This window comes from Hemicordylus capensis, chromosome 1, assembly GCF_027244095.1.
Source record: "Hemicordylus capensis ecotype Gifberg chromosome 1, rHemCap1.1.pri, whole genome shotgun sequence".
In the NCBI taxonomy this organism is placed as follows: Eukaryota; Metazoa; Chordata; class Lepidosauria; order Squamata; family Cordylidae; genus Hemicordylus; species Hemicordylus capensis.
In genome coordinates, this window is record NC_069657.1 from 34,485,197 (window position 1) to 34,509,724 (window position 24,528).

The following is a 24,528-nucleotide window of genomic DNA, read 5'->3' on the forward strand; positions in this document are numbered from 1 at the left end:
CTGATAGTCTCCATGTCCTCCACACAGAGTACAGAAGGAAAAAGTTAAGTAAACATATTGCCATGTGGGACAGTCAAGAACATGTTTGCCTGTGAGAGGGTTGAATGACCACAGTGGAAAGTATATCCAATTTGGAATAATTTCTGTGCTATGTCTGTACGATGGATTCAAGAGGGACTCTTTGTATAGAGACCCTAAAGTGGTTGCTTGACTAGGTTTATAGTTACCATGTGGTTACAGCTCTTAACATTAAATAAAGCATTTATTTATTGACAAGATTTAATATCCTACATTTTAGGCACAATAGACCTCCCAAGGCAGCTTACAAGATTACAATAAACAGTAATATACAGATCTTTGTGGTGGTCCAGTATCATTCCCAACATGGGCTCTGTGCCTGCAGAGTTCTCCCGTGGAAAGATTCATAGGAAGCTTTTATATACTGAGTCAGACCATTGGGCTATCTAGGACAGCACCAGGGCTGCTCAACTTCCATCCTCCTGCAGATGTTGGCCTGGAACTCCCATAATCGCTTGCTATTGGCTACTGAGGCTGGAAATAATGGGAGTTGTAGTCCAAAAACAGCTGGGGGGCCAAAGTTGAGCAGGCCTGGTCTACACAGACTGGCAGTGGTTTCTCCAAGATCACAGGCAGGAGTCTCTTTCAGCCCTATTTTGGAGATGCCAGGGAGGGAACCTGGAACTTGCATGCAAGCACTAGAACCTGGGACTTGCTGCATTCACTAGCTCCTGGAAGCACTCTATGGCTACGCCCTTAGTGTGGAGAGTGCTCGGTATCCTTGGTGCTAGAGCACTGTTTCCCTCAGTTCCTTTCCATCCGCCATAGTGTGCGCTTTGACCTCGGTTTCTATAAAACAAAAACCGATCTTATTCTTGATTACTTGGCTTTTTTGGACTGTTTCTCTGACTTTGCTTTTGTCCTACGCTTTGGATTTGTTTGCCTCCAGTCTAATGGACTCAAACCCCATTCAAATGGTGTTCCACGTGTGATGGCACTCTACCCTCATCCAATCGGCACGACTTGTGCCGCCTTTGCCTGGGTAAGAACCATATTATGCATTCTTGTAAGATTTGTCTGTCCTTTTTGAAACAGACCTGGAGAAGTTGGGAGCTGCTCTTGAGCAGCCACCCTATACGAAACCGCTGTGCAGCTACCAACCTTGATGCTGTCAACATCATCGGCATCGATGCTATTGAGGAAGAGTTTCTCTCTCAGAACTCCACACAAGTCGTCTTCTGGTGCTTTTAAGAAATTGCAGCATCTCCCTAAAGAGTCCCACCATAAGCACCACAAGAGGAAGCACAACTAGAGCAGCATTGGTCCACTCCCAAAATCATCTCCAGCACTGATTTCAACATTGCTGAGACCAGCTCAGTCTTCAACCTTGCTTCTTTTGACTCCTGTCTCAACTTCAGCTGTTGAGCCACTCTCCTAATCCATGAAGTCCTCTACATCACTGCATCTGCTGCCATAGTTGGTACTGTTAGGGAACAGTGACCATAGTGTGATCAAATTCAGCATACATGTGGGGAAAGAATCACCAAGGAGGTCTAACACAGACACTTTGAATTTCAGAAGAGGAAACTTCTCCAAAATGAGTATTGTGAAAAAGAAAGCTGAAAGGGAAAATCAGGAGAGTCACTTTGCTCCAGAATGCATGGAGTTTACTCAAAACCACAATATTATAAGCCCAGTTAGACTGTATACCCAAAAGGAAGAAAGGTGGAATTCTCTGCCACAAGATGTGGTGACAGCCAACAACCTGGATAGCTTTAAGAGGGGTTTGGAAAACTTCATGGAGGAGAGGTTTATCAATGGCTGTAGGCCACCTCCAGCCTCAAAGGCAGGATGCTTCTGAGTATCAGATGCAGGGGAGTAACAGCAGGAGAGAAGCCATGCCCTCAACTCCTGCCTGTAGACTTCCAGCGGCATCTGGTGGACCACTGTGTGAAACAGGATTCTGGACTAGATGGGCCTTGGGCCTGATCCAGCAGGGCTGTTTTTATGATCTTACTGTTGACGCCTTCCACAGCCTTCCACATTCGATCTCACTCATCCTCACCTGGGGCTAGCAAATGATCTTCATCCACTCCCACCATCAACACTGAGTTTCTTTCTGACATTGGCATCAACATCGTTCACTGCTCCAACCTCAACGTTGGTTTCCACCGTTCATCCGTCTCCATGTCCAACTCTGCAGCCTCCATCATTCATTGTCAATAGACCCCTTGGCCTTCTACTTTGTCTTTGACATCACCAGCCTTCGGAACCAGCTTTCTGTTGACAATGTTGAGGGACTTCCCACCAGTGCTCAACTTTGTCTCCATCCAGAATTCTCCTCTACCTACACTATCTGGATCCATCTTCAAAGGTTTTTCACTTCACGGTCTTGATATCAAGGATGAGTCTGACAGAATACCTAAAGTAATTAAAACACACCATCTGCTTGTTCTCCTTCTCATCCCCCATCTCAATGGAAGGAGTACCATAGTTTTTCATTGCCAACTTATTCTCCTTACTGCAGGATTAGATTATTGGAGCTCTCCTGGCACTCTTGACTCAGGGTATATCCGTAGGCTGGGAAGATTTTGTTACCTCCCTTGCCCTTTCTTCCCTATGATTACGAAGCACTTCGTCTCTGGAAGTTGAAATTGAGGTCCTCTATTGCATCTCAAGATCAGCCCCCCTCTGGCTTATCTCCTTTCAAGCACCCCATGGATCCTCCTTCAGCTCCTCAACCTCCACTATCTCAGCCTGCAACTCCACTCCCTCCACCTGCAACTCCAACCCATACTCCTCTTCCACCTGAGCTCCCTGCTGTTCCATCATCCCCTGAGGATGCCCCCTCTTTTCCTGAGAAACTTCTCTCGGATGAAGATTATGTTTCAACCTCGGAGTCTGATGACAACTCAGTAGTCAAAGAAACTCCCTCAGGCACTTAACCTGATGACAATGTTCTTAACAACCTTTTCAGACTCCTCTACTAAGACAAAATCCTACAGGATCCAGGTGGGCTGGAACTGAAGTCGCCTACTAAGATTGTCAGTGATCCAGTATGTGATTTAATGTCTTCTACCTATTCAACTCCTGCAGCTTTACCTAGGCTACTGGTCCTGGCTAATTCAGAAAAATCTGCCTGGGAGACCCCTTCCTCTTCAGCATATACTTCCCGAAGATTAGGAAATTTTTATAGGGTGCAAGAGGAGGATTATAATTTTTTATTCAAACACCCCCACCCAACTCTTTGGTGGATTGTGCACTCTTCTAGATCTGGAAGGAAACATTAGGCTCCTGTTGATAAGGAGGGCAAGAAGTTGGATTCTGTGGGATGCAAAATCTGTTCCTCTAGCTCGCTCTTCATGAAGATCTCAAACTACATGGCCTGTATGGCCGAATTCCATTATTCTGTCTGGTAGAGCTTCAAAACTGATATGCAGAATTCTCCTGCACCCCTGCAATCACATTTGAAGGGGCTTCTTTCCAAGTCTGCTGATATTACCCACCAGTCGCTCAGTACAGTTAAACACCTCACCAAAACTGAGCTGTGCAGACACACTGGGCTCTGTTTGTCCTCCCTTCAACAGGACATATGGGACAAAATTGAGGACTTAGCCTTTTATGGCAAAGGTCTTTTCAATGCCAAAACAGATTTACTGCCAAGACTTTCAATGTGCAAAACAAACTCCCAAGCCCAGATGCCTCTAAACAGAACTTTTGCCACCTCCATAGCCTTGCCCATCGGTCCCACTCCTTCCTCTATTTGAAACTCCTACTACTACCCAATACTTTTGGGTCCTACGCCCCCTGAATGATGTTGTACACACCAGGAAGTTTTGGATGATGATATTGCAGCAACTCCTTCCCCAGAGAGGAATTGTTTGCGATTCCCAGTCCAGAGAGGAATGGTTTGCAATTCTGGATCTGAAAGATGCCTACTTTTACATTGCCATCCACCCGCGTCACAGGAAATATCTACAACTTACCATGGGGGACCAGATTTTTTCAGTACACTTTTGGGCTTGACAACAGCTCCTCGTATTCATGAAATGTTTGAGTGTGATCATTATTCACCTGTGAACCCTAGGGATATCCATCTTCCCTTTTTTAGACGATTGGCTACTCACCTCGTACTACAGAGATCTCCTGTTGGATCATACAGCCGAGGTGTTAGTTCGTGTTCTCTCTCTCTGACACATTGGGCATGCAGGTCAAATATAAGAAGTCCAGTGTGTCCCCTCAACACTCCCTTTCTTACACTGGAGCTGTACTCAATGCAAACCTTAAAACGTGTGTGTCCTCAGGAGTGTCAGCTAGCCTTTCAGATTATTCACTCCTTCCTCTCCAACCCAACCCAGACTGTGCAGTCCAATCCATGAAGCGCCTCTTGTGCCTAATGGCTTCTTGCACATTGATGATGAACTATGTCAGACTGCATATGCATTGCCTACAGCTATGGCTGCTATTTGGGTTCAAACCGAACTTAAACGACCAGCGTCTACAACTGCTGATTCCCAGACCTATCTTGGACTCTCGTCACAGGTGGGCTCTGCCAGAGAACTTCAGCGCAGGTCTACCCTTGCATCCACCTACGTCTTCAATTTCCATCACAACGGACAGTTTTTGACGGGCTGGGGCGTTCACTGTGCGGGCCTTCACACTCAGGGCCTTTGGAATCATCAACAGGCGTCTCTGCATATCAGCTTCCAGGAATTGTAGCAGTCCTTCTGGCTCTAGTCGTTCCTTCCTCTCTTGTTGGGCAAAACTGGCCAGGTGATGCTGGGCAATAATGTGGCCATAGCTTACATAAACCATCAAGGGGGCACAGTCTCTTAAGTCCCTATGCAACCTAGCCATTCAAATTTGGGATTGGTGCATTCACCACCAAATCTACCCCCAGGTCTCCAAGGGTACTGACAACATCTTCGACAGCCTCTGCAGAGAAACCAACATTGTTTGCCAGCACGAGTGGGAAGTTCATGGCGACATCCTCACTTTTCTTTTCTGGCAGTGGGGAACTCCCCAGTGGATCTCTGCCACTGAAGATAACCAAAAATGTCTGCTTTATTGTTCAAGAGCAGCAGTGGGGATGGGGTCTCTGGGAGATGTGTTCAAGGTTCCTTGGATAAGCAGACCTTTTTACCTCTTCCCACTTATATCTAGGATCTTGAGCAAAATATTGCTCCAGAGGACAAAATGCATTTTATTCACCCTGTGGCAGACCTAGTTTCATTTCCTCTTCGGTCTGTCTCAGGGGTTCCACCACCCTCTCCAACACCATCTGGACTTGCTCCATCAGAACGAAGGTCAGGTCCTTCATCACAGCCTCAGGACCCTGAATAGGACTATGTGGAGGCTGAACTTTTAGATAATATCCTTCTTCACGGAAGGAAGGCCTCCACCAGGTGCAATTACAGTTGTAAATGAAAGATATTTTCTATTTCTTCACTGTCCAAAGGCTTTAATCCCTCCTTAGCCTCTGTCTGCCAAGTACTCTTTTTTTACCTCACTTCTATCAAACTGTCTAATTCCTCTGTAAAAGTTCATATGAGCCCCTGGTGGTGCAGTGGTAAAACTGCCGCCCTGTAACCAGAAGGTTACAAGTTCGATCCTGACCAGGGGCTCAAGGTTGACTCAGCCTTCCATCCTTCCGAGGTCGGTAAAATGAGTACCCAGAATGTTGGGGGCAATATGCTAAATCATTGTAAACCGCTTAGAGAGCTCCGGCTATAGAGCAGTATATAAATGTAAGTGCTATTGCTATATGTCTGCCCTGTCTGCTATGCACCCTGGTAGGGGTTCCATATTTCTTCCCCCCCCCCGCCCACCTGAATTGCAGATGTTTTCTGAAAGGCCTGGATGATCGTTGTCCTCCAGTTGGGCAACCTATTGAACCCTGAAGTCTCTCTTTGGTGCTTTCTTCACTCACAGGGACCCTTTCAAACCTCATCTTTGGCACCCCTCAAATTGCTCACCTTCAAAACTGCATTCCTCATTGCCATCACAACTGCCAGGAGGGTTAGTGAACTCCCCACCTTGAGGGTTGATGTCCCTTTTACCACCTTCTAATAAGGTGGTGATGTGCATTGACCCTGCACTCTTAACTAAGATAGTGCTAGACTTCCATATTAATCAAGACATTGTCTTGCCCACCTTTCTCACTAACCCAGTGTCACCCCTTAAATGTTCCTTGCATTCCTTGGACGTTTGGAGAGCCCTTTTGTTTTACATAGCCTGCACTAAAGTCTTTAGGCATTATAACATAATCTTTGATTTTCAAGGGTCCGACTAAAGGCCAACCTGTCTCCAGACAAAGATTGTTCAAATGGTTGGTTCAAGCTATCCTGCTGTTATGAGAATCAAGGTCTCGCTCCGCCTTCTGTTATGAAAACACATTTTTTAAAATATTATTATTATTATTACATTTATATCCCGCTCTTCCTCCAAGGAGCCCAGTACTACATACTTGAATTTCTCTTTCACAACTACCCTGTGAAGTAGGTTAGGCTGAGAGAGAAGTGACTGGCCCAGAGTCACCCAGCTAGTTTCATGGCTGAATGGGGATTTGAACTCTAGTCTCCCCGGTCCTAGTCCAGCACTCTAACCACTACACCATGCTGGCTCCCCAAAGGCAATAGTCCACATTCCACAAAGGCAATAGTCACTTTGGCTGCTCACCTCTCTGGAGTTAGCTTTGCTGAAATCAGCAAGGCTGCCACCTTTTGACCAGCACTTTATTAAACATTATGCCCTTGACATCCATTCTGCAGCTGAGCCTGGTTTCAGGCGTGCTGTTCTTAAGAAGGTTCTTCAAATCCCATCTCCTTTTTTTTGGAAGCTAGCTAATCACCCATGTTGGGAATGATACCGGAACACCACAAAGATAAATGGGTAGCTCACTTGTAACCTTTGAACTTTTGGTGTTCAGGTATCATTTACAACACCCACCCAGCCTCCCTGCTCTTGGATACTCTTACCTTCTCTCATCACCTGTCTCTTTGATGAAGCTTTAATTAATGACTGCCATCCAGGAACTGAGGGAAACAGTGCTCTGGCACCAAGGATACCGAACACACTCTGCATGCAAAGGGCATGGCCACAGAGCACTTCAAGGAGCTAGTGAATCATTCCATGGGAGCAACTGGGAGCAGAGCCCATGTTATGAATTTTATTTATATACTGCCTGACTAAGAAGGCTCTAGCAGAATAATACCAAAAGATCAAGTTACAGGTGAGCAACCTGTTTTTTAATAGGTATCCAGTTACTTGCCTAGATAGCGTGCTCTCTACTCCCTTCATCCTATCAAGTAAAGAGTGTTGAGCCAGAGAACCAGTCCATGGGCAACTGATGGCTTCTTTTGACATCCTTACCCATCTGTGGCTTTGTTTAAACGGCATCCTTATATCTAGAGAATTGCACCTATCTGCATCTCAAGTCAGCACAATATTTGGATCTCAGATCTGTGTAGCAGGCTTCCCAACCAATAATGCTCTGCTTGCATCTGGCAGAGTAAATTCTGCCCACTGATTTGTAAGAGAATTTATGCTGTCAACATGATGGAAATTGCCCAACTCAAACCAAGGGAAAGGGAACTTTTGTGGCTTGGAGGTTGGCTACCTAATTTGGGGGAGACAGCTTCTTGCTCTTCCAAAGTTCATGAGTTAATCGAAACCCATTTCCTGTTTTTGTTGTTGTGTTGTTCCTGGATAGAGCTAGGAAAGTAATTTGATTCCTATGGATGCGTAGCATTCTTTTCATAGAAACTGCATTGATAAGCTAGCTCAAAGTATATTATTTTTCAAATATGTTGAAGATTTGACAAAGCTTTTACAAGTTTCTATTAGAATGAAAATATACCATCTCTGTAATCCCTCCAGAGTACAAAAACCTGACTTGGAACAAGCACTAGATGTCAACCATCCTTTTGATGGTACAGCTATGTTAGATGAAGATGAAGAAAATTTCCAAAAAGCACTTGCTCTCAGCAGACAGGAAATTGATATGGAGGATGAAGAAGCTGATCTCCGTAGGGCTATCCAACTTAGTATGCAAGGTAAAATGCTCTTTTAAACTATATGTAATTAAGCCATATTGTTATGCCTTGCATTATCCATAGTTTTGATGGGGTGGGCATTGAAATAGTTACTTTGTATTTCTGGGTGACTGACAGTTTATCTGACTTAAGATGTCTATTAGAATCTGATGAACTTGGTTTCATTTTAAGTCTTTATTCTTCTGAAAGAACCTCCTTGGTGGCCTTTCATTACTGTTGGTGCCTGAAATAAAGATAACCCTAGACTAAGGGACTGTGTTCATATGATGCCACAAAGAGATTTAGTAGCATGAGGTGTGCAATTTAGTCTCTTTTCATGTTCCCCTTTGCATACATAATTAGCTGTTGAATTGTCCAGAAAAAGGACACACATCTCCCGCTGGTTGTCCTCATGCTTGCAGGGAGAAACCACCTATCCAAGATGCATAGTCCATGTTTGATCTACATTTCTCATGTGGACTGGCAGGGGAACAGTGTGACTCTGTATGTGTGCTTTGGATGTTGAATATGTTGGAATAGCAATTTCTGTTTTTATTTATTAAGAGGCCATCTGTGTATGGTGCTTTACAGAGTATAAGAGTACAGGTCTCTACCCCAAGGAGCTTTCGATTTAAAATATCTTTCAGAATAATCACCTTATGGACATGTCCTGTGTATATGTGTGCATGAGAGAGACAGAGAAAATTTGCTGCTTAATCTGAACAGTATTATGAGCTTGCTCCCTCAGTTAGTCTAAAGTGGATCACAACTGATCTAGAATATGTTGATTCAAACTTTAAATGAATCTCTCTTGCTTTGTTTTACTCAACCAGTCTCGGTAATGGTTTTCATGTTAATTGAATTTTAGGAAGCCAGCAAAGTGGCTTCTCGGACTCTAGTGCACAGAATGTTCCACGATCGTCTACAACAAGCCAGTCTGAATCTCTTACATCAGAAGAACTGCGAAGGAGAAGACAGGCCTATTTTGAAAAGTAATGAAGATTATATTAAGTGGAATTTGTGCATATCAGTAACAATCAGCGTTCTCTCATTTTTTTCAACTGTGTGCGGAACGAGTTTTCTTCTGGGTGGCAGTATCAAGGCAGCGTGTATGCATGTAAATTCCGAGTGGGACCTTCCTGATTAAACCTGAGCGGGATCCAAAATCAACTGAGCTGATATTTTAAAATGTGTGAGCAACAAGCACACATGCACGCCTTAGAGGGAACACTGGTTACAATATGGCCTGAATGTATGATGGCCTCTTTCAGACTGTTGCTAGGTCTTGATAACAATGAGTAGAATCCTAATTTTAAAGTTTTAGCTGTGCTTTCATTTATCACCTTGCTCAAGTGGTTGTTCTTTCTTAGCAAGGTGCCATGGAATGCACAGGAGCACACTTAGCAAGTAGTAGTGTAACACATGGGAGTTGTGAAGAGATCCAGTACAATCTCTGTGGTCTATTAATTTTTCTACATTCAGTGCTAAATAAAGCTCATCATTGATTCTTTTCATAAATATAATATAGTAGCGGATGGATTAGGTTCAAATCCCCAGTCAGCCCTAAAACTCACTGGGTGGATTTGGGCCAGTTGTTGTCTTGTTTCAGCCAGGGACTCCACCAAGACAGGGATTAAGGAGGGACACAGACCATGAACAACTCCAAGGGAAATGGGCTAGGACTTCAGATAGTTCTAAGCAAGAGAGCGGAGTTCAACAGTATAAGATGGATGTTGATCCAGTGGATGTTTGCGGCTGACTGTCAGTTTTTATAGCTGCTGCTCAGAGTGAATTGGCTTGCTCTTTCCCTGTTTAAAGGGCCAATTTTTCTAAGAGCTGGCTCTGGTAGTTTGGGGGACCTCTATGGACTGGCAGGTCCTCAAGGGATTTTTCAGAGCCAGAGAATGAACACAGGGCCATGTCTTTGCATTGTAGCAGATGTAATGGTACTGGCTCTCCTGGTGGTGGTGGGGAGAGTCACTCTGGGTTTGGATTGGAGTGTTCCCACATTGTCTCATCCCCTGAACTGTCCTTATCCCTCAACTAGGGGAACTCCAGATCTGGAGCCAGAACAGTCACATACACTCAGCCTAACCTACTTTACAGGGTGAAATGGGGGCGGGGGAACCTGAGCTCCTTGGAGGGAAGATGGGCTATAAATAAAATATATTATTTCCATCGAATATAAATGTGTTAAATCTGTACATTCAATTTTTGTGGCAAAACTTAGCTCATAATGTTTTCTAAATATGATAAAAGTGTCTTAAGTTTCAGAATTGACCAGCACTTAGAACTAGGCCAGGAAATGAATTAGTAATCTGTTAAGTCTTCTAATGATGAGAGATTCTTAAACTTTCATTGATACTGATGAGAGATGCTCAGACTAACTTCCTTATTAATGGTCCTTCAGCCATATTCTTAAGCAGCTGAAATTTCCCAATAGTTTTCAAGGTAACCTGTTTGCATTACAGTAATCAAGCCTAGATGTTGGCAGAGAACTTATCACTATGTCTGTACTATCATTCTCTAGGAACAACTGTTGGGGCTGGAGCACCACCTTCTGACCTGTCATTACCATAAATTCTAGGGCTTTTAAAACTAATTATTTTTAAACTTGCATACTAACTTGCTAACCTGCTAACATACTAACCTGCTAACTTGGCAAAGAGGCACCTTTTACTGTGGTGATTCTCTTTATTTAGCAGGGGGAGAGTAACTGGCCCTGTCCACCCCCAGCACAGTACTTCCAGTGACTGTTGCTGGTGTCTATCTTATGTTTCTTTTAGATTGCGAGCCCTTTGGGGACAGGAGCCATCTTATTTATTTATTATTTCTCTATGTAAACCGCCCTGGGCCATTTTTGGAAGGGCGGTATAGAAATTGAATTATTATTATTATTATTATTATTATTATTATTAATTATACATTCCAGCAAAGGTGCTACATCTTCAGAAGGGAATAGAGGAATTTGTTGTTATAATCATAGTTGATTATTCTTCTTAAATTAATATTGGCTGGTTGATTCTTCCAGACAGCAGCCGTTGCATCAGCAAGTTCAGAACCCAGAATTCCGTGATGCACCAGCTACAAGTTCAAATGCATTAGGAACTGATCCAGGTACTGCTTGTATCCAGTATCTTACAATACATACATTGCCTTGCTATTTTGCCCACATAATTGATTCTCCACTTCTAATGAAAGAAGGGTCTCCTTAAATTTTAAATGATTATTTCAGTGGGTGTTTAAGAAGTCCGTCTGTCTTGATTAGTGTGGCAGTTGACAGGATGATACAATGTATCTTCTAGGCTACTGGTATTTGCTGCAAGCCCTTCTTTATTCTATCTATCTATTTATATACCGCCCTTCCAAAATGCCTCAGGGTGGTTCACAACATGATAAAAACAATTAAAACAAATTAACAATTAAAATCAAACTATTAAAACACAATAAAACCAATAAAACAGCTAAAAGCCCTGAAAATCAGGGCAACAGTTTAAAACAATTAATCATTTAAAACTCTGGAAGGCCAGGCCAAAGAAGTACGTTTTAAGGGCTCTCCTGAAAGACAGCAATGATCTCAAATTACAAATTTCTGCGGGAGTGCATTCCATAGCCCAGGAGCAGCCACAGAGAAGGCCTGCCTCTGCATCGCCACCAGACAAACTGGTGGCAACTGGAGACGGACCTCTTCAGAAAATCTTAATGATTCTTTGAATCATTCAAGAGACAATCTAGAACAGTGGTTCTGAATTTTTAGCTGAGGCCTTTAGGTGAAACCATAAAAGTGTATGATAGTTTACGGCATGTATCCCCCTCATCTCCAACAGCTCATGATTGCAGACTTCCTTCTTTCTCCACATCTGCCATTGCATTGACTGGTGGGAGTGGGGTTAGAGAGGTCTCTGGTCATGGAAACCAATGAGCTGGCCCTGCCCTGTTCTCCTCAGGACAATTATGCTGAGGAAGTCCAAAGCATTATCGGTATGTCATGGTTATGGTATTGTTTCTCCGTTGTTCTTCCCCTGCAGCTATCTTCCATCATTCCTGCCACCTTGTTAATTCCTGCATATTACTTTCCCATACCATCCCCAATCCTGCCTCCATGCTTTGGTGTTCTCATGGAAGAAACCATGATCTAGAGCACTAATGTAATCATCTCCCTATCTTGGAGCCCTATGAACTGAATTTGATGTGCTGCTCAGGATACTTATTGTAGTAGCAACGCTGTCCACCTTTCCCTTATTGAGCAGTAGGATGTGTGCTGAAAAATGGATCTCCCAACTAAAGATTTGAACAAATGTTCATTTGGATATATGAAAGTTATAAAGAACATAGTAAAACTTTTAAAAAGTGAGACACAACAACATTTTTCTCCTTCTATAGTAGAATTCCAGAGCCTAATGCATTTTCCTCCCTCCATGTTTTCTGCCAGGGGGTGATATGAGTGAAGAAGATATGCTTCAAGCAGCCATGAATATGTCTTTGGAAACTGTTAGAAACAACTTGAATGCAGATGAAAAGAAATGACAAAAATACTTATTTTTTAAATTATATTTAAACACTAAATCCTGTATTAATTGTGTGCGGGTGGTATAAAGGTAGGGTTCATTTCATTGATGTGCTAAAGCAGGATATAGCCCTAAAATGTATGGGGCTGAGGAGCAGAATTAAATGGCAATTTGTGTATAACAAAGAAACTGTATTGCTTAAAGGCTTTCAGCTTTGCTCATACAACTTTACTGAGTTTGTAAAGAGCAAAGGGATATCAAAATGTCAAATACCTCACGCAACACCTTCTTGACCCATAGATGCTTAGGGCCAGTTTGTTATACCTGTGTATACTTGTATGGGGCAGCTGCCCCATATAGTCAGGTGTGACTATTTTGTGGGTTTTTTCTGCAGACCAAGATCAACCACCCATACTCGACAGCCCCTCTCACAAATCACCCTGAGGCCCTTGTCTTGAGACAGTGCTGGCCAAGATGGATTGTGTAGAGGCATTAAAGGCATTCCAAGCACCTCTTCTGTCCCCCTACGTTGCATAGCAACTTCAAAATTAATTGAATGTCAACAAGTACTTTCAGCCTTCTCTAGCATAGTTTGTAACATGCATACTTATTATTTTTCCAGTATAGGGGGACGGGGAGGGGGGGGCAGGGGCACACACAAAAAGGTCTGTTTTTAGTTCTGAGACTGATTGAGCACATTTTGGAAGTCTTAAGGACTGCAGGAGATATCAAAACCAACAAGCCCTTCTTGTATCTTATTTAAATACTACTTTTTGAACCATAAAGATAATGATAGAGTTTTCCTCTTCTGTTTGCAGAAGGGGAGAAAATAAGGGGGACTTCCATTGGTATACTCCTTCCAACTAAATTCTGGGCAATCCTGGCCCCAGTGCACGGTTCGAGCACAAGTGTTAACTTGCATGTCAGTTTAACTGGAAGTGGTGGGGTATTTGTGATAAACAGTTCCTAACTTGTGTTGTATAGGAATTTATTTTATCTTTGTTCCTCTATTTTTACAAGTATTAAAAGTCACTAGATGAGCATATCTATCTGCCTTGTACTGAGGCAGACCATTAGTCTGTCCAGAATGGCCTCCAACTGGCAGCAGTTTTTCAAGGTCTCAGCTCAGGCAGGGGACCTTCCCAGCCTTGAGTTCCTTTTAAATGATATGCCGGTGATTGAACCTGGGACCCTCTGCATGCAAAGCACGTGTGCTCTCGCGCTGAGCTACAGCCCCTCTCGGCCTTCCAGGCCGTCTTAGAAGTGAGGAAGATGAAGAAACATGTTGATGCCATGAGTTCAGTGCCACATTTTTAAAAAAAATATGCATCCCTGCTATCTGAAATGAATCCTGCATGGTTACCTGTGTGTTAAGAATGGATATTCATAAATGAATGTGTGAGGCTGTGTATTGTATCAGATGTTGATGAATGTCTTCTACCTATTAGAATTTTGCAACTTTTCATAAATGGCCTTCGTTCATGCACCTTACAGGTTTTTCTATCATTGTTTCTGTTACTGAGGAAAATTGGGAAGCAAACGTTGCAAGCTAGTTTTATTCTGTTTGAATTATACATTGATACGCAAAATTGTTATGACAGGATGACCAAATTTGGCATTTTACTTTGCAAGAATAGTTTTAACATGTCTTTTCTGTGTATATGTTGCTTTTAAGCATGCGTTCTGTTTACATACACAATCTTATGACTATGGTGTTAGATGTTTACAGTGTTCAAACTGTATTCTTCTTAAACCATAGGCATTTGCCAAGCATCTTCCCAAGTCCACCCATTAATTTGTGTTGCTAACATGCTTCAAAATTATACTATTGCACCATGTTGATGTGTCACTTTTAGCTGCTGAATGATAAGTAACTGTATGCAAATATATGGTACTTTAAGAAATAATGCATTACAAAAGAACACTCAGATTTTGATACAACTTGTTTACAATAATGTGGTTGAGATTGCTTTGTTACTAGAACAAAATAGATAAAGGAGACAAATCTCACTTACTCTACTTGCATGGTTGATTTTTGTTGTTGAAAACATTGCGTAAGTGTGAGTAATGGGATTTGGTTCTAAAATTAACACTGCTTTTAAAAATGCACCTAGCTTTACCATTTTCATATACTTAAAGCAGCACTGTTGGGCCTTTCACAATTTACTTGATTTATTGACAGCAGGAAACTGTCTTGCTAAACCTAGTGCACAGACATTGCTTTTTTAAAAATCTGCAGCATTAAGTTACATAAAGCTATCTGCACTGATTTTTTTTGCTTTCACACTATTACTTGAAAATAATTATGTGAAGGGATTCATATAATGCATGAAATGAAATCACAATTTTATGTTTTCTTTGTACTTTTCCAATAAATGTTCTTTTGAACAAGACAAGCTGAATCTGGATGAATTTAGGGACACTTTTTAAAAAGATATTTAGTATCTGGGTGTAGATACCAAAGTGCAAAACATGCATGTACCATATTGGTTATGAAGGGTGCAACAGGTTTCAGAAATTACTTTCTTCTTCTTTTTAAAATATACCAAAGTGGGAACTGATAGGGATTTTGTGTACTTTAAAGGGTAAAGCTATGTTTGAAACCTGTCACACTATAGGTCACAATATATGTATTCTTGCAGCCTTTAGTTATATTGAAATAACATAACTCTTAATATATGGAGATGCAATTTTTTAAAAGCATGTAATTGCAGGCTTTAGCCTGGTTTGGCAGTACTCCATTAACATCCCTCCCCCGCCCGCCCCATTTAGGCTGGGTTGGGGTGATGGAACACCCTGAGTAATATCCATCTTGGATTTTAAGAATTTTACATAAGTCTTTTTCCACAACTTTGTACTTCTAGTTTATGAATTAAACCTGTTATCCAATAATGTCAGTGTTTTCTTGTTAAACTACCTGAAGCATGGTATGTGCTATATTTATCTTCACGGCATAGGCTAATTGCAGTGCTCAGAGGATGTGGGACTATGTTCTGGCAGAAGAATTGAAATGGGGCAAATTTTTAAATGTGGCTAATTGGGGTAAAACAAAATGTGTTATTTTTAAAGGTATGTTTATAGTTGCCCCCTTCACTAAGGATGTACACAGAACTGGCAGGGGCCAGTTTGACAGCGGGAGGGGGGGGATACCTTTATGGGCGGGGGAGGATGCACTCCCCCTGCTCAATTTCCTAAAAGTTTGTCGGGGTGGCAGTGTACCTCCTTGCCACGTTGCCCCCTTTACCGGATGTAACGGGAAATGATGCACGTTGGGTGCGCGCAACTCGCATGCCCAACGCACACAGGCACGTCAAGTACTTCCAGTTACATCCGGTAAAGGGGGCAACAGGGTGGCAGGGAGGTACACTGCCACCCCAACAAACTTTTAGGAAACCAAGCACTGGCGGGGGAAATGCAGTATGTGTGTACATCCTCCCCCACCCTTAAAGGCAGACACACCCACCCACCGTTGAACCTTCAAGCCAGCTAGTGTTCAAACCTGTTCGGAGGCCCATAAAAGGGCCTCTAAACAAGTTCATGCACATCCCTACCCTTCATATCCTAGCCAGGCTCTTGGGTAACAGCAGAACTTCTTTGACGCTAAACCTCTTGCTTTAATCCATCTTCTCACCAAGTCCAGTTGAATTGCTCCAAGGAGCTGTGCTGTAGCCATAAATCCATTAACTCTTAAATTAAATATCTAAAATTATGTCAGCAGTGTGTGAGAGGTGCTAGGGTGGTAAGGAGAAGCTATCACTTGGGGAACTCAGTTTACCCTCTGCTCAATGATACTAGATGTGCATGTGGTTGCAGGGTGGCTATCTCAAAGACAGAGTGTTAAAAGTGAATTAAAAATGGTGGTCCTGTTTGGAAAAAATTGCTGAGCCTAGGGGTGTGTGTGTGTGTATGTGGCTTGAATAGGATGAGTGAGTGGATGAGTAAATGGATGGAGTGAGTGAAGAGTGAGATGAGTGAAATGGAGGAGAGCTGGTTTTGTGGTAGCAAGCATGACTTGTCCCCTTAGCTAAGCAGGGTCAACCCTAGTTGCATATGAAAGGGAGACTAGAAGTGTGAGCACTGCCAGATATTCCCCTCAGGGGATGGAACCACTCTGGGAAGAGCAAAAGGTTTCAAGTTCCCTTCCTGGCTTCTCCAAGATAGGACTGAGAGAGATTCCTGCCTGCAACCTTGGAGAAGCCGCTGCCAGTCTGTGAAGACAATACTGAGCTAGATAGACCAATGGTCTGACTCAGTATATGGCAGCTTCCTGTGTAGCACAATGGAGTGAAATAAGCTTCTTCTGTGAATCTCTTAAGAGATCCAGTCAAACTGTTTGTCGTCAATGAAACTGGAATGGGGGGAAATATACACAGCAAATACACACTTTGCAGTTTAGATCCAAAGTTTACAATGTGTATCTACCTAGAAATGAGCAATCTTAAGTGAGTACCACTATCTAGGTATGCATGCCTTCATAACCAAAACATAGTAACATCTGTACATTATGAATCTGTTATGTAAATAAAGTTTAACTATTTTAAATCATATTGCTTACAGCAGACATCTTCTTCCAAAGGTTAAGAACTTGGTCCTAAGATACAGTACTGACAATATGGGAGTGAAGCACACCCCTGGCTTCTTTGTTTGGCTTGATTTTTTTTTTTTAAAGATAATTTCTAGAACACACATTTTATCATGCTTTGTAAATATTTCTTTCCCTGGGAGAATGAGTTAAATGCTCTAGGCCTTTACCATAATGGAAATGATTGTCCAATGTGGCTAATTTTTCTGTCTTAAGGAACAAGGATTAAACTTCCAATTTAGATTTCTGCTTTAAAGATGTTAGAACATTAAAAAAAAAACTACTACTAACAAGGATATAGACATTCATTTTGATATGGGATAAGCGAGATCTATCTTGACTAAAAATTCTCAGTGTTGAACTTTTCAGTTGTAACTTAATTACTCAGCCTCTCTCAACTGTTTAACTCAGTAGTCTTTCAGCACTTTAGTAGTAGTAGTAACAAAAGCATTATGAATATGGATATATCATTTTTCAACAAGTGGGTTTAGATAAATTCATGGAAGACAGGTCTATCAATGGCTACTAGTCTGAGGGCTGTAGGCCACCTCCAGACTCAGAGGCAAGATGCCTCTAAATACCAGTTGCAGGGGAGTAACAGCAGGAGGAATGGGCATGCCCTTAACTCTTGCCTGTGGACACTCTGTGAAACAGGATTCTGGACTAGATAGGCCTTGGGCCTGATCAAGGATGGCTTTTCTTAAAACATCAAAGCAGTTTTCACATAAATAGTTTCCAGTTCTATAATGGCTCACAATCTAAAATGAAAAACAAGGTACACACCAGCAACAGCCATTGGAGAGATGCTGTGCTGGGGTTGGATAGGGACAGTTGCTCCCTCCCTGCTTAATGAATACTGCCTCTTTGCTTAATTAACAGGGCTCATTACCTAGAATGAATTGTATAAAATATAATGAACTGATACTAATAAGAGAAGGCAGCTGTAGTAGGAATTAAGTTTATAAACAAGCTGGGAAGTCCAGAAATGTTGAGAGAGATTTAAGAGCAGTGAGAACTTTGCAGTATAGAAATGATTCCTCAAAGAAGCAGCAGAATAGGTGTTTTATAAGCTTACATAGAGGAAAAAGCGAAGAAAGGAGGTTAACTCTCTGACAGAAAGAGGAGAACCTTGTATGTAAAGATTAGGTTTTAACATTTAATTTGTGTGAAAGCAGTAAAACAGTGTAGATTCACTAGAAGTGAATTCTCATGTTCCCACTTTGGCATTTTATCAATTACTTTAAATGGAAATTTAGGAGAACTTCCTAGAAGTTCTATAGGTTCTATAGTGCATGGCAGCATCTTGGACTGACGCTACAGCTTGAATAATGTGGGTGCCACGCTAAACTACATGACCTTCAAATATGGGGGACTCAACTGATGGGACTAGTGATGATGCATGGCGAGTGAAACACACCCTGTTGGTAGGAGGCGGGGTGGGGTGGGCGCCTTGAATAAGATCTCTAGAGCAAGGCTGCTCAACTTTGGCCCTCCTGTAGATGTTGGCCTACAATTCCCATAATCCCTGGCCACTGTGGCTGGGGATTATGGGAGTTGTAGTCCCAAAACTGCCTGAATTGAGCAACCCTGCTGTAGGAGGACAGAGCAAGCAAAGAAAATTGCCTGATGCTCCTTGCCACTGAAGAAGAAAAGCCAGCGTGGCGTAGTGGCTAGAGTGCTGGACTAGGACCGGGGAAACCGGGGTTCAAATCCCCATTCAGCCATGAAACTAGCTGGGTGACTCTGGGCCAGTCACTTCTCTCTCAGCCTAACCTTCTTCACAGGGTTGTTGTGAAAGACAAACTCAAGTATGCAGTACACCACTCTGGGCTCCTTGGAGGAAGAGCGGGATATAAATGTAAAAATAAATAATAATAATGCCTAGAGAATAGGCGAACCAGCAGCAGGGCCAGATAGCTCCTGGCATTGGTAGTGGACGCTCTCCACAAGGATGCCAGCCTGGCCTGCATGGATACATCCAATCTCTAGGAGAGTGCTAGCCACTGTCGTGATGGGAGAACGATTATTTTATTAGATACATGGCTGACCTTCTGAACAGCCTGAATTTCACGAAAAAGCTGCAAATCCCTTTCACATTCGCTTGGGAGTAAGCCCTATGGGGCTCTCCGGGGAACTTCCAGACAGACACGCGTAGGATCAGGCTGCGATCCCTGTGCGCGCTTGCCGCTTACCTGGGAGGTAGCATGCTCTGTGGAACGCACCCGGACTTCCTTCCAAGTCAACAAGCGTAGAGGAACTGGGCGAGCAGCGCGTATCCCTCCACTTCCCTCGTGGGGAAGGGCTGGAATCTCTGGGAGAAGCGCCGCCAAGGCCGCCTCGCATGCCTACCTTCACAGGCTGTATATCCCGACGTGCCTTGCTCTCTTGTACACGTCCGTGGGAGCCGGCGGCGGCGGCACTCCAGCCGCTCGCGCTCTATGGTGATACCGGAGGTGTCATGGCGGCCGTTGAGGTGGCAGCTGAACCTGGAGCCCCCACGGCCGACTGAGGAGCCTGGGCGGACCGCGGGGCTCTATGGCAGGGCTCCGTCTCTAGGCCGCGCAGCCAGAGGACGAACCGGCTAGGGTGGAAAGGGGGCGCTCGGGGCATCTGGCGGCGGCGGCGGCTGTGCTGCTTCCTTTCCACCCTTCCTGGGGCAGGTGGGCCCCGCTGAGCCCGGGTCGCACCAATAAGGAGGATGGCGTCGTGGCTGGGGGGCCTGGGCGCTGGGCTGGGCCAGTCCCTGGTGGGCCAGGTGGGAGGCAGCCTGTCGACCCTCACCGGGCAGATCTCCAGCTTCACCAAGGATATGCTGTTGGAGGGCACGGAGGAGGCAGGAGGTAAGAGGAGGAGGCGGCAGCAGCAGCAGCAGTAGTGGGTGAAGGCTGGCCGGGTAGGTGAAGGAGACCCCAGGGAAGAAGCCGGTCGCCGTTCAGAAGTCTCTAACGCGGAATGGCTTTGGAACTAGCTAGGGCCTCCTCCTAGAAGGCTGCCGAGGTAACTGCCCGTCTTGAGGCACGGGAAGAGGGGTGGTATACGCTGTCTCGTGTGGGGGAGCCAAGGCAGTGGTCCCTGAACCAAACTGCCCCCGAAAGGGAGCGGAGGATATTTTGAGATCAGGGGTATTGCTTGAGGGACAGTCTCTTTGCCTGAAGAGCGTCGCACGCGAGGGAGGTCGGGGTAGCAAAAGTTGCCACAGCCAAAACAAGACGGAGGAGGAACTGCCTTCAAACCAGCAATTGAATAAAGGGGGAGAGGAGGAGGCCTCTGCGGAGCGTGCAGGACAGGAGGCGGCAGCTTGGGGGACAACTGTTTGAAAACAAATCTGAGGGAGTGTGCAGGATGCTGGCCTTGATGCTGTGCTGGTCATACCAGCGTTTTAAACAGCCTGTGATGGATGGATTACCTGTAGATGCTTTGGTTGGTGGTTGTATACAATAAAGATCCAGGGCAGGCAGCACTGGTTCTTTTTTGTTATGTCCCTTCATCACTGCACTGTTTTATGCAGGGCCTTTCCCCTACAGGTAGGAAGACACACTTCCATGCAGTGTTCCCTCTAACAGGGATTCCCAGATGTTGTTGACTACAATTCCCAGCATCCCCAGCTGCAATAGCCTTTGCTTGGGGATTATGGGAGTTGTAGTCAACAACGTCTGGGAATCCCTGTTAGAAGGAACACTGCTTCCATGTAGGAAAAAAGTATTGATTGTAGTTGGATATGGTGAACAATGTATCTGTGCCTGTTTTGCACATGCAAAGACAGGTCCCATTGGCTGCAACTTCCCACAGCAGAGTGAACATGAGTGTACTTCATATAACATAGTGTGCACATGTGCTCTTTGCTACATGGAGGTAGTGTCCATGGAAGAATCATGTTGTGTACAGAGTAGCTCCATGTCTGGTTATTAGAAATGAACCCTGGCAAATGATTTCTTGCTTTTATATTCTTTGTTGAGTAGATTCTGGACACACCTTAGTATATATATCTGTAGGTAGCTTATAAAAATGATGATGTATGCATAACTAATAATGGTTACTCATCAGCTTTATTAGACTGAAAGCAGTGCTTTTTTTCAGTGCTGCCTTGAAGCAACATAGATAAAGTATGAAAGAATTTCTACTTCATATTGAAATACTCTAGAATTCAGGAGATGATTAATAATAATAAAATTAATAAAAATAAAAAACTTTCTTAGCTGCCCCATAAGAACTTGTTTTCTGGTCGGCTTACGGCACAGCATTAAAACATCAAGTAAAAACACATAACCTCACAATACACATACAAAATACAATACAAAAGAATTTAAAAACTTTTTTAAAAAATAAATTTTAAAATTCTTTACATCAACAGAGGGGCAATTTTCACCAACTTCCCCTTCCTTCAGCAGCCCTCTGTGCCCCCTAAAAAAATGACCTTTAGAGGCATATTTTTAGGAGGCACCTAGGGCTGCAGAGAAATGAGGGGATTGGCAAAAATTGCCCCCCCCTGCTGTGTGTGCAGAATGTTATTTGGCATGCACATCATTAGTATGTATGTCAGCCAGTGACCAGCATTCCAAGATGTGCATTTTTGGAAGGGCTGCAGTGTTCCCACTAAGGTGTTTGCATGTGTGCATGTTCAAAAGCTTTTGAAGCCCACTTGGTTAATTTTTTAGATCCCACTCAGGTTGTGTATAAGGAGGGCCCCACTCTGAATGCATGTGTGTAAATACTGCCTTGATACTGCCATCCAGAACAAAACTCATTCCGCACAGACATGAAAAAAACTAGAGGGACCACTGAAGTGCTGCATGCATTTCAGAGTTTGGTTTTTAGTTGGTTGTTTGGTATGTATTGCTGAACCTGGGCAAACAGAAAGATATGAATTCTCTATACAGTGGTCCCTCTACTTACGAAATTAATCCGTTCCGAATGCACATTTGTAAGTCGAAAAATTCGTAAGTCGAAAAGCGGTTTCCCATTGGAATGCATTGGGAATGGATTAATGCGTTCCGGAGCCTAGAAAAAAGACCCAGACCCCTAGTAAGGCTTGCAAACTGCACAGGAACATTTCTTTTCAAGAATAAACAGGCAGTAAACAGGCAGGCAAGTCAAGGAAACTGCATGTAAAATTTGTAAGTCGAGGAAACCCCATCTAAAAATTTGTAAGTCGAAAAAACCGCATCTAAAACCGGATCTAAAACTGCCGTTTGTAACTCGAAAAATACTTATGTCGAGTAGTTTGTAAGTCGAGGGACCACTGTACTCTTGTTTACAACGCATATATTTCATCATAAATATTCATGAAAAACCTCGCCTTTCATGAGAGGTTTATGCCTGTTTGTAATATTGTGTTGGCAGTATTGTGTTGAATTAACAGAGCAACTACTTTGTAGTTGCTCTGTTAATTCATTTAATCTCCCTTTGAAAAGTTTTGTTTCATTTAGAATTATACAGGTTTTAGAAAATCTTAATTTCTAGTGAGAGAACATCCATAACATAGGCTGCAATTCAATGCACACTTAGCTGTGAGTAAGCCCCTCTGAACATGGTGGGACTTCTGACGAAACATAGGATTAGTCTAAAACAGTTGCATGTAGGCCTTATATGTCTTGCCAATTGTGCTTTATTTATTCTCCAAAAACCTTCATTTAGAGATCAGTGTACACTCAAGTGCTGCTCAACTTTGGCTCTCCTGCAAATGTTGGCCTACAACTCTGACAATCCCTGGCTGTTGGCCACTATGGCTGGGGATTATGGGAGTTGTAGTCCAGAAACAACTTGGGGGCAAAGTTGAGCAGGCTTGGCCTAAATCTTTTGTGTACATGAGTGTCAATCATTTTAAATGTGGGACCCAATCTTTATATGCAAAAGAATACATGGATTGACACCCACTTTTGAAATGAAGAAGAAAGGTGTTATAAACAAGGAAATATTTATTATAGCTATTTACAGTAATAGGAACATACAGCTTTCACGATAGCTGGATGCAGACATAATCATAGTTAGAATTATCTATGGTCTATTGCCTTAAGCCTGGTTAAATTCCCAAACATACCTTGAAACTGGAATCCATCTACCCAGAACAGCCTTCTCTGGGCTATATAGGTCACTGCCAGTGTCGGCAAGCCCACCACAAAGGGGGTCGCCCCTTTGGGGGAGCCACTTTGGAGGACAGCAAGGACAAGGGGCAAGTTTTCTGGCCCAAGGATTTGCATGTGGGTGGGAATTTAATAGTGTGGCTTCTGTTTAATTAGTCTTGGGTGAGATTGCATTATTATGTGTCTGGGCTAATCTGGAGATGGGGCATATCCACTGATTATGGGGGGGGGTGGAATTCCACTGGTGGTGGGTAATGGAAGAAGTAATGTTGGCAGGTCAGTGGGTCATTACAGGAGAAGGGAAATCAGAAATCTAATAGTTTCCCCTTCCAGCTGTCCTTCCAGATCTTTGACCTTGGGGAGCAGTGCCACCCACCCTTGGAACCTCACCTTGTTCCTTTGTAATGCCAGGTCGGTCCGGAACAAATTAGAAACCATCCATGATCTGATTCTGGATGAAGGAGCCGACCTGGTATGTATTACGGAGACCTGGTTGGGGGAGGCTTGTTGCCCAGTCTGGTCTCAGCTTCTTCCTCCAGGGTACTCTGTTGAGGAGTGGGTGAGGGACCGTGGGCAGGAGGTGGAGTGGCTGTGTTATTAAGGAAGAATAACATCTCCCTTACCAGGATCCCTGTTGAAGTGTCAGACCATATTGAATGTGTTTACTTAAGTTTGGGGACCAGGGATAGATTGGGATTTTTGTTGGTGTACCGATTGCCCCGCTGCTCAACAGAGTCCCTAACTGAGCTGACGGACTTGGTCACGTACTTGATGTTGGAGTCTCCAGGCTTGTGGTGCTGGGGGACTCCAATGTTTATTTCGGGACCAGTCTGTCCAGGGCCACTCAGGAGTTCGTAGCGGTCATGACAACTGTGGGCCTATCCCAAGTGGTCTTGGGATCGACGCACATTGCTGGTCACACGCTTGATTTGGTCTTTCACTATGATCAGGGTGGTGTTCCATGGGTGGGGACTCCTGAGATTTCCCCATTGTCATGGACAGACAACCATCTGGTTAAGGTTGGACTCACAATCACTTCCCACCTTTGCAGGGCTGAAGGGCCTATTAGGATGGTCCGCCCAAGAAGGCTATTGGATACAATCGGATTCCAAGAAGCTTTGGAGGGATTTAGTGTTGGCTCTGCTGGAGATCCTGTTGATGCTCTTGCAGAGAACTAGAACAGCAAACTCACCATGTAGTATGCGTAGTAGACATGATTGCTACTAAGCATCCTTGCCAACTCGCTTCAGAATTGGCCCCTTGGTATATGGGGGCTGAAGTGGTGAGGTAGACGACTAGAGCACAAG

The 24,528-nt window shown here is 43.7% G+C and overlaps 2 protein-coding genes across 14 annotated transcripts in view; both read left to right on the forward strand.

The window, feature by feature from the left end:
• ATXN3 (ataxin 3) overlaps positions 1 to 17,104 on the forward strand; it is a 35,806-nt gene extending 18,702 nt beyond the window's left edge. For 8 of the 10 annotated variants that reach the window (XM_053252993.1, XM_053253003.1, XM_053252974.1 and 5 more), the window contains 4 exons: positions 7,897 to 8,072; positions 8,920 to 9,043; positions 11,083 to 11,168; positions 12,484 to 17,104. In XM_053252993.1, the coding sequence (XP_053108968.1) occupies positions 7,897 to 8,072; positions 8,920 to 9,043; positions 11,083 to 11,168; positions 12,484 to 12,578 (481 nt within the window). In that variant the 3' untranslated portion in view covers positions 12,579 to 17,104. Of the gene's footprint in view, positions 1 to 7,896; positions 8,073 to 8,919; positions 9,044 to 11,082; positions 11,169 to 12,483 lie in introns of those variants that run through there. The other 2 variants (XM_053252984.1, XM_053253025.1) reach the window with 2 other exon arrangements.
• A 2,380-nt stretch (positions 17,105 to 19,484) lies between these two features.
• TRIP11 (thyroid hormone receptor interactor 11) overlaps positions 19,485 to 24,528 on the forward strand; it is an 86,160-nt gene continuing 81,116 nt past the window's right edge. For all 4 annotated transcript variants that reach the window (XR_008307970.1, XM_053252909.1, XM_053252910.1 and 1 more), the window contains exon 1: positions 19,485 to 19,981. Coding sequence is in view for 3 of the 4 variants with exons in the window: in XM_053252909.1 (XP_053108884.1) it covers positions 19,840 to 19,981 (142 nt within the window). In the remaining variant the exon portion in view is untranslated. The remainder of the gene's footprint in view (positions 19,982 to 24,528) is intronic.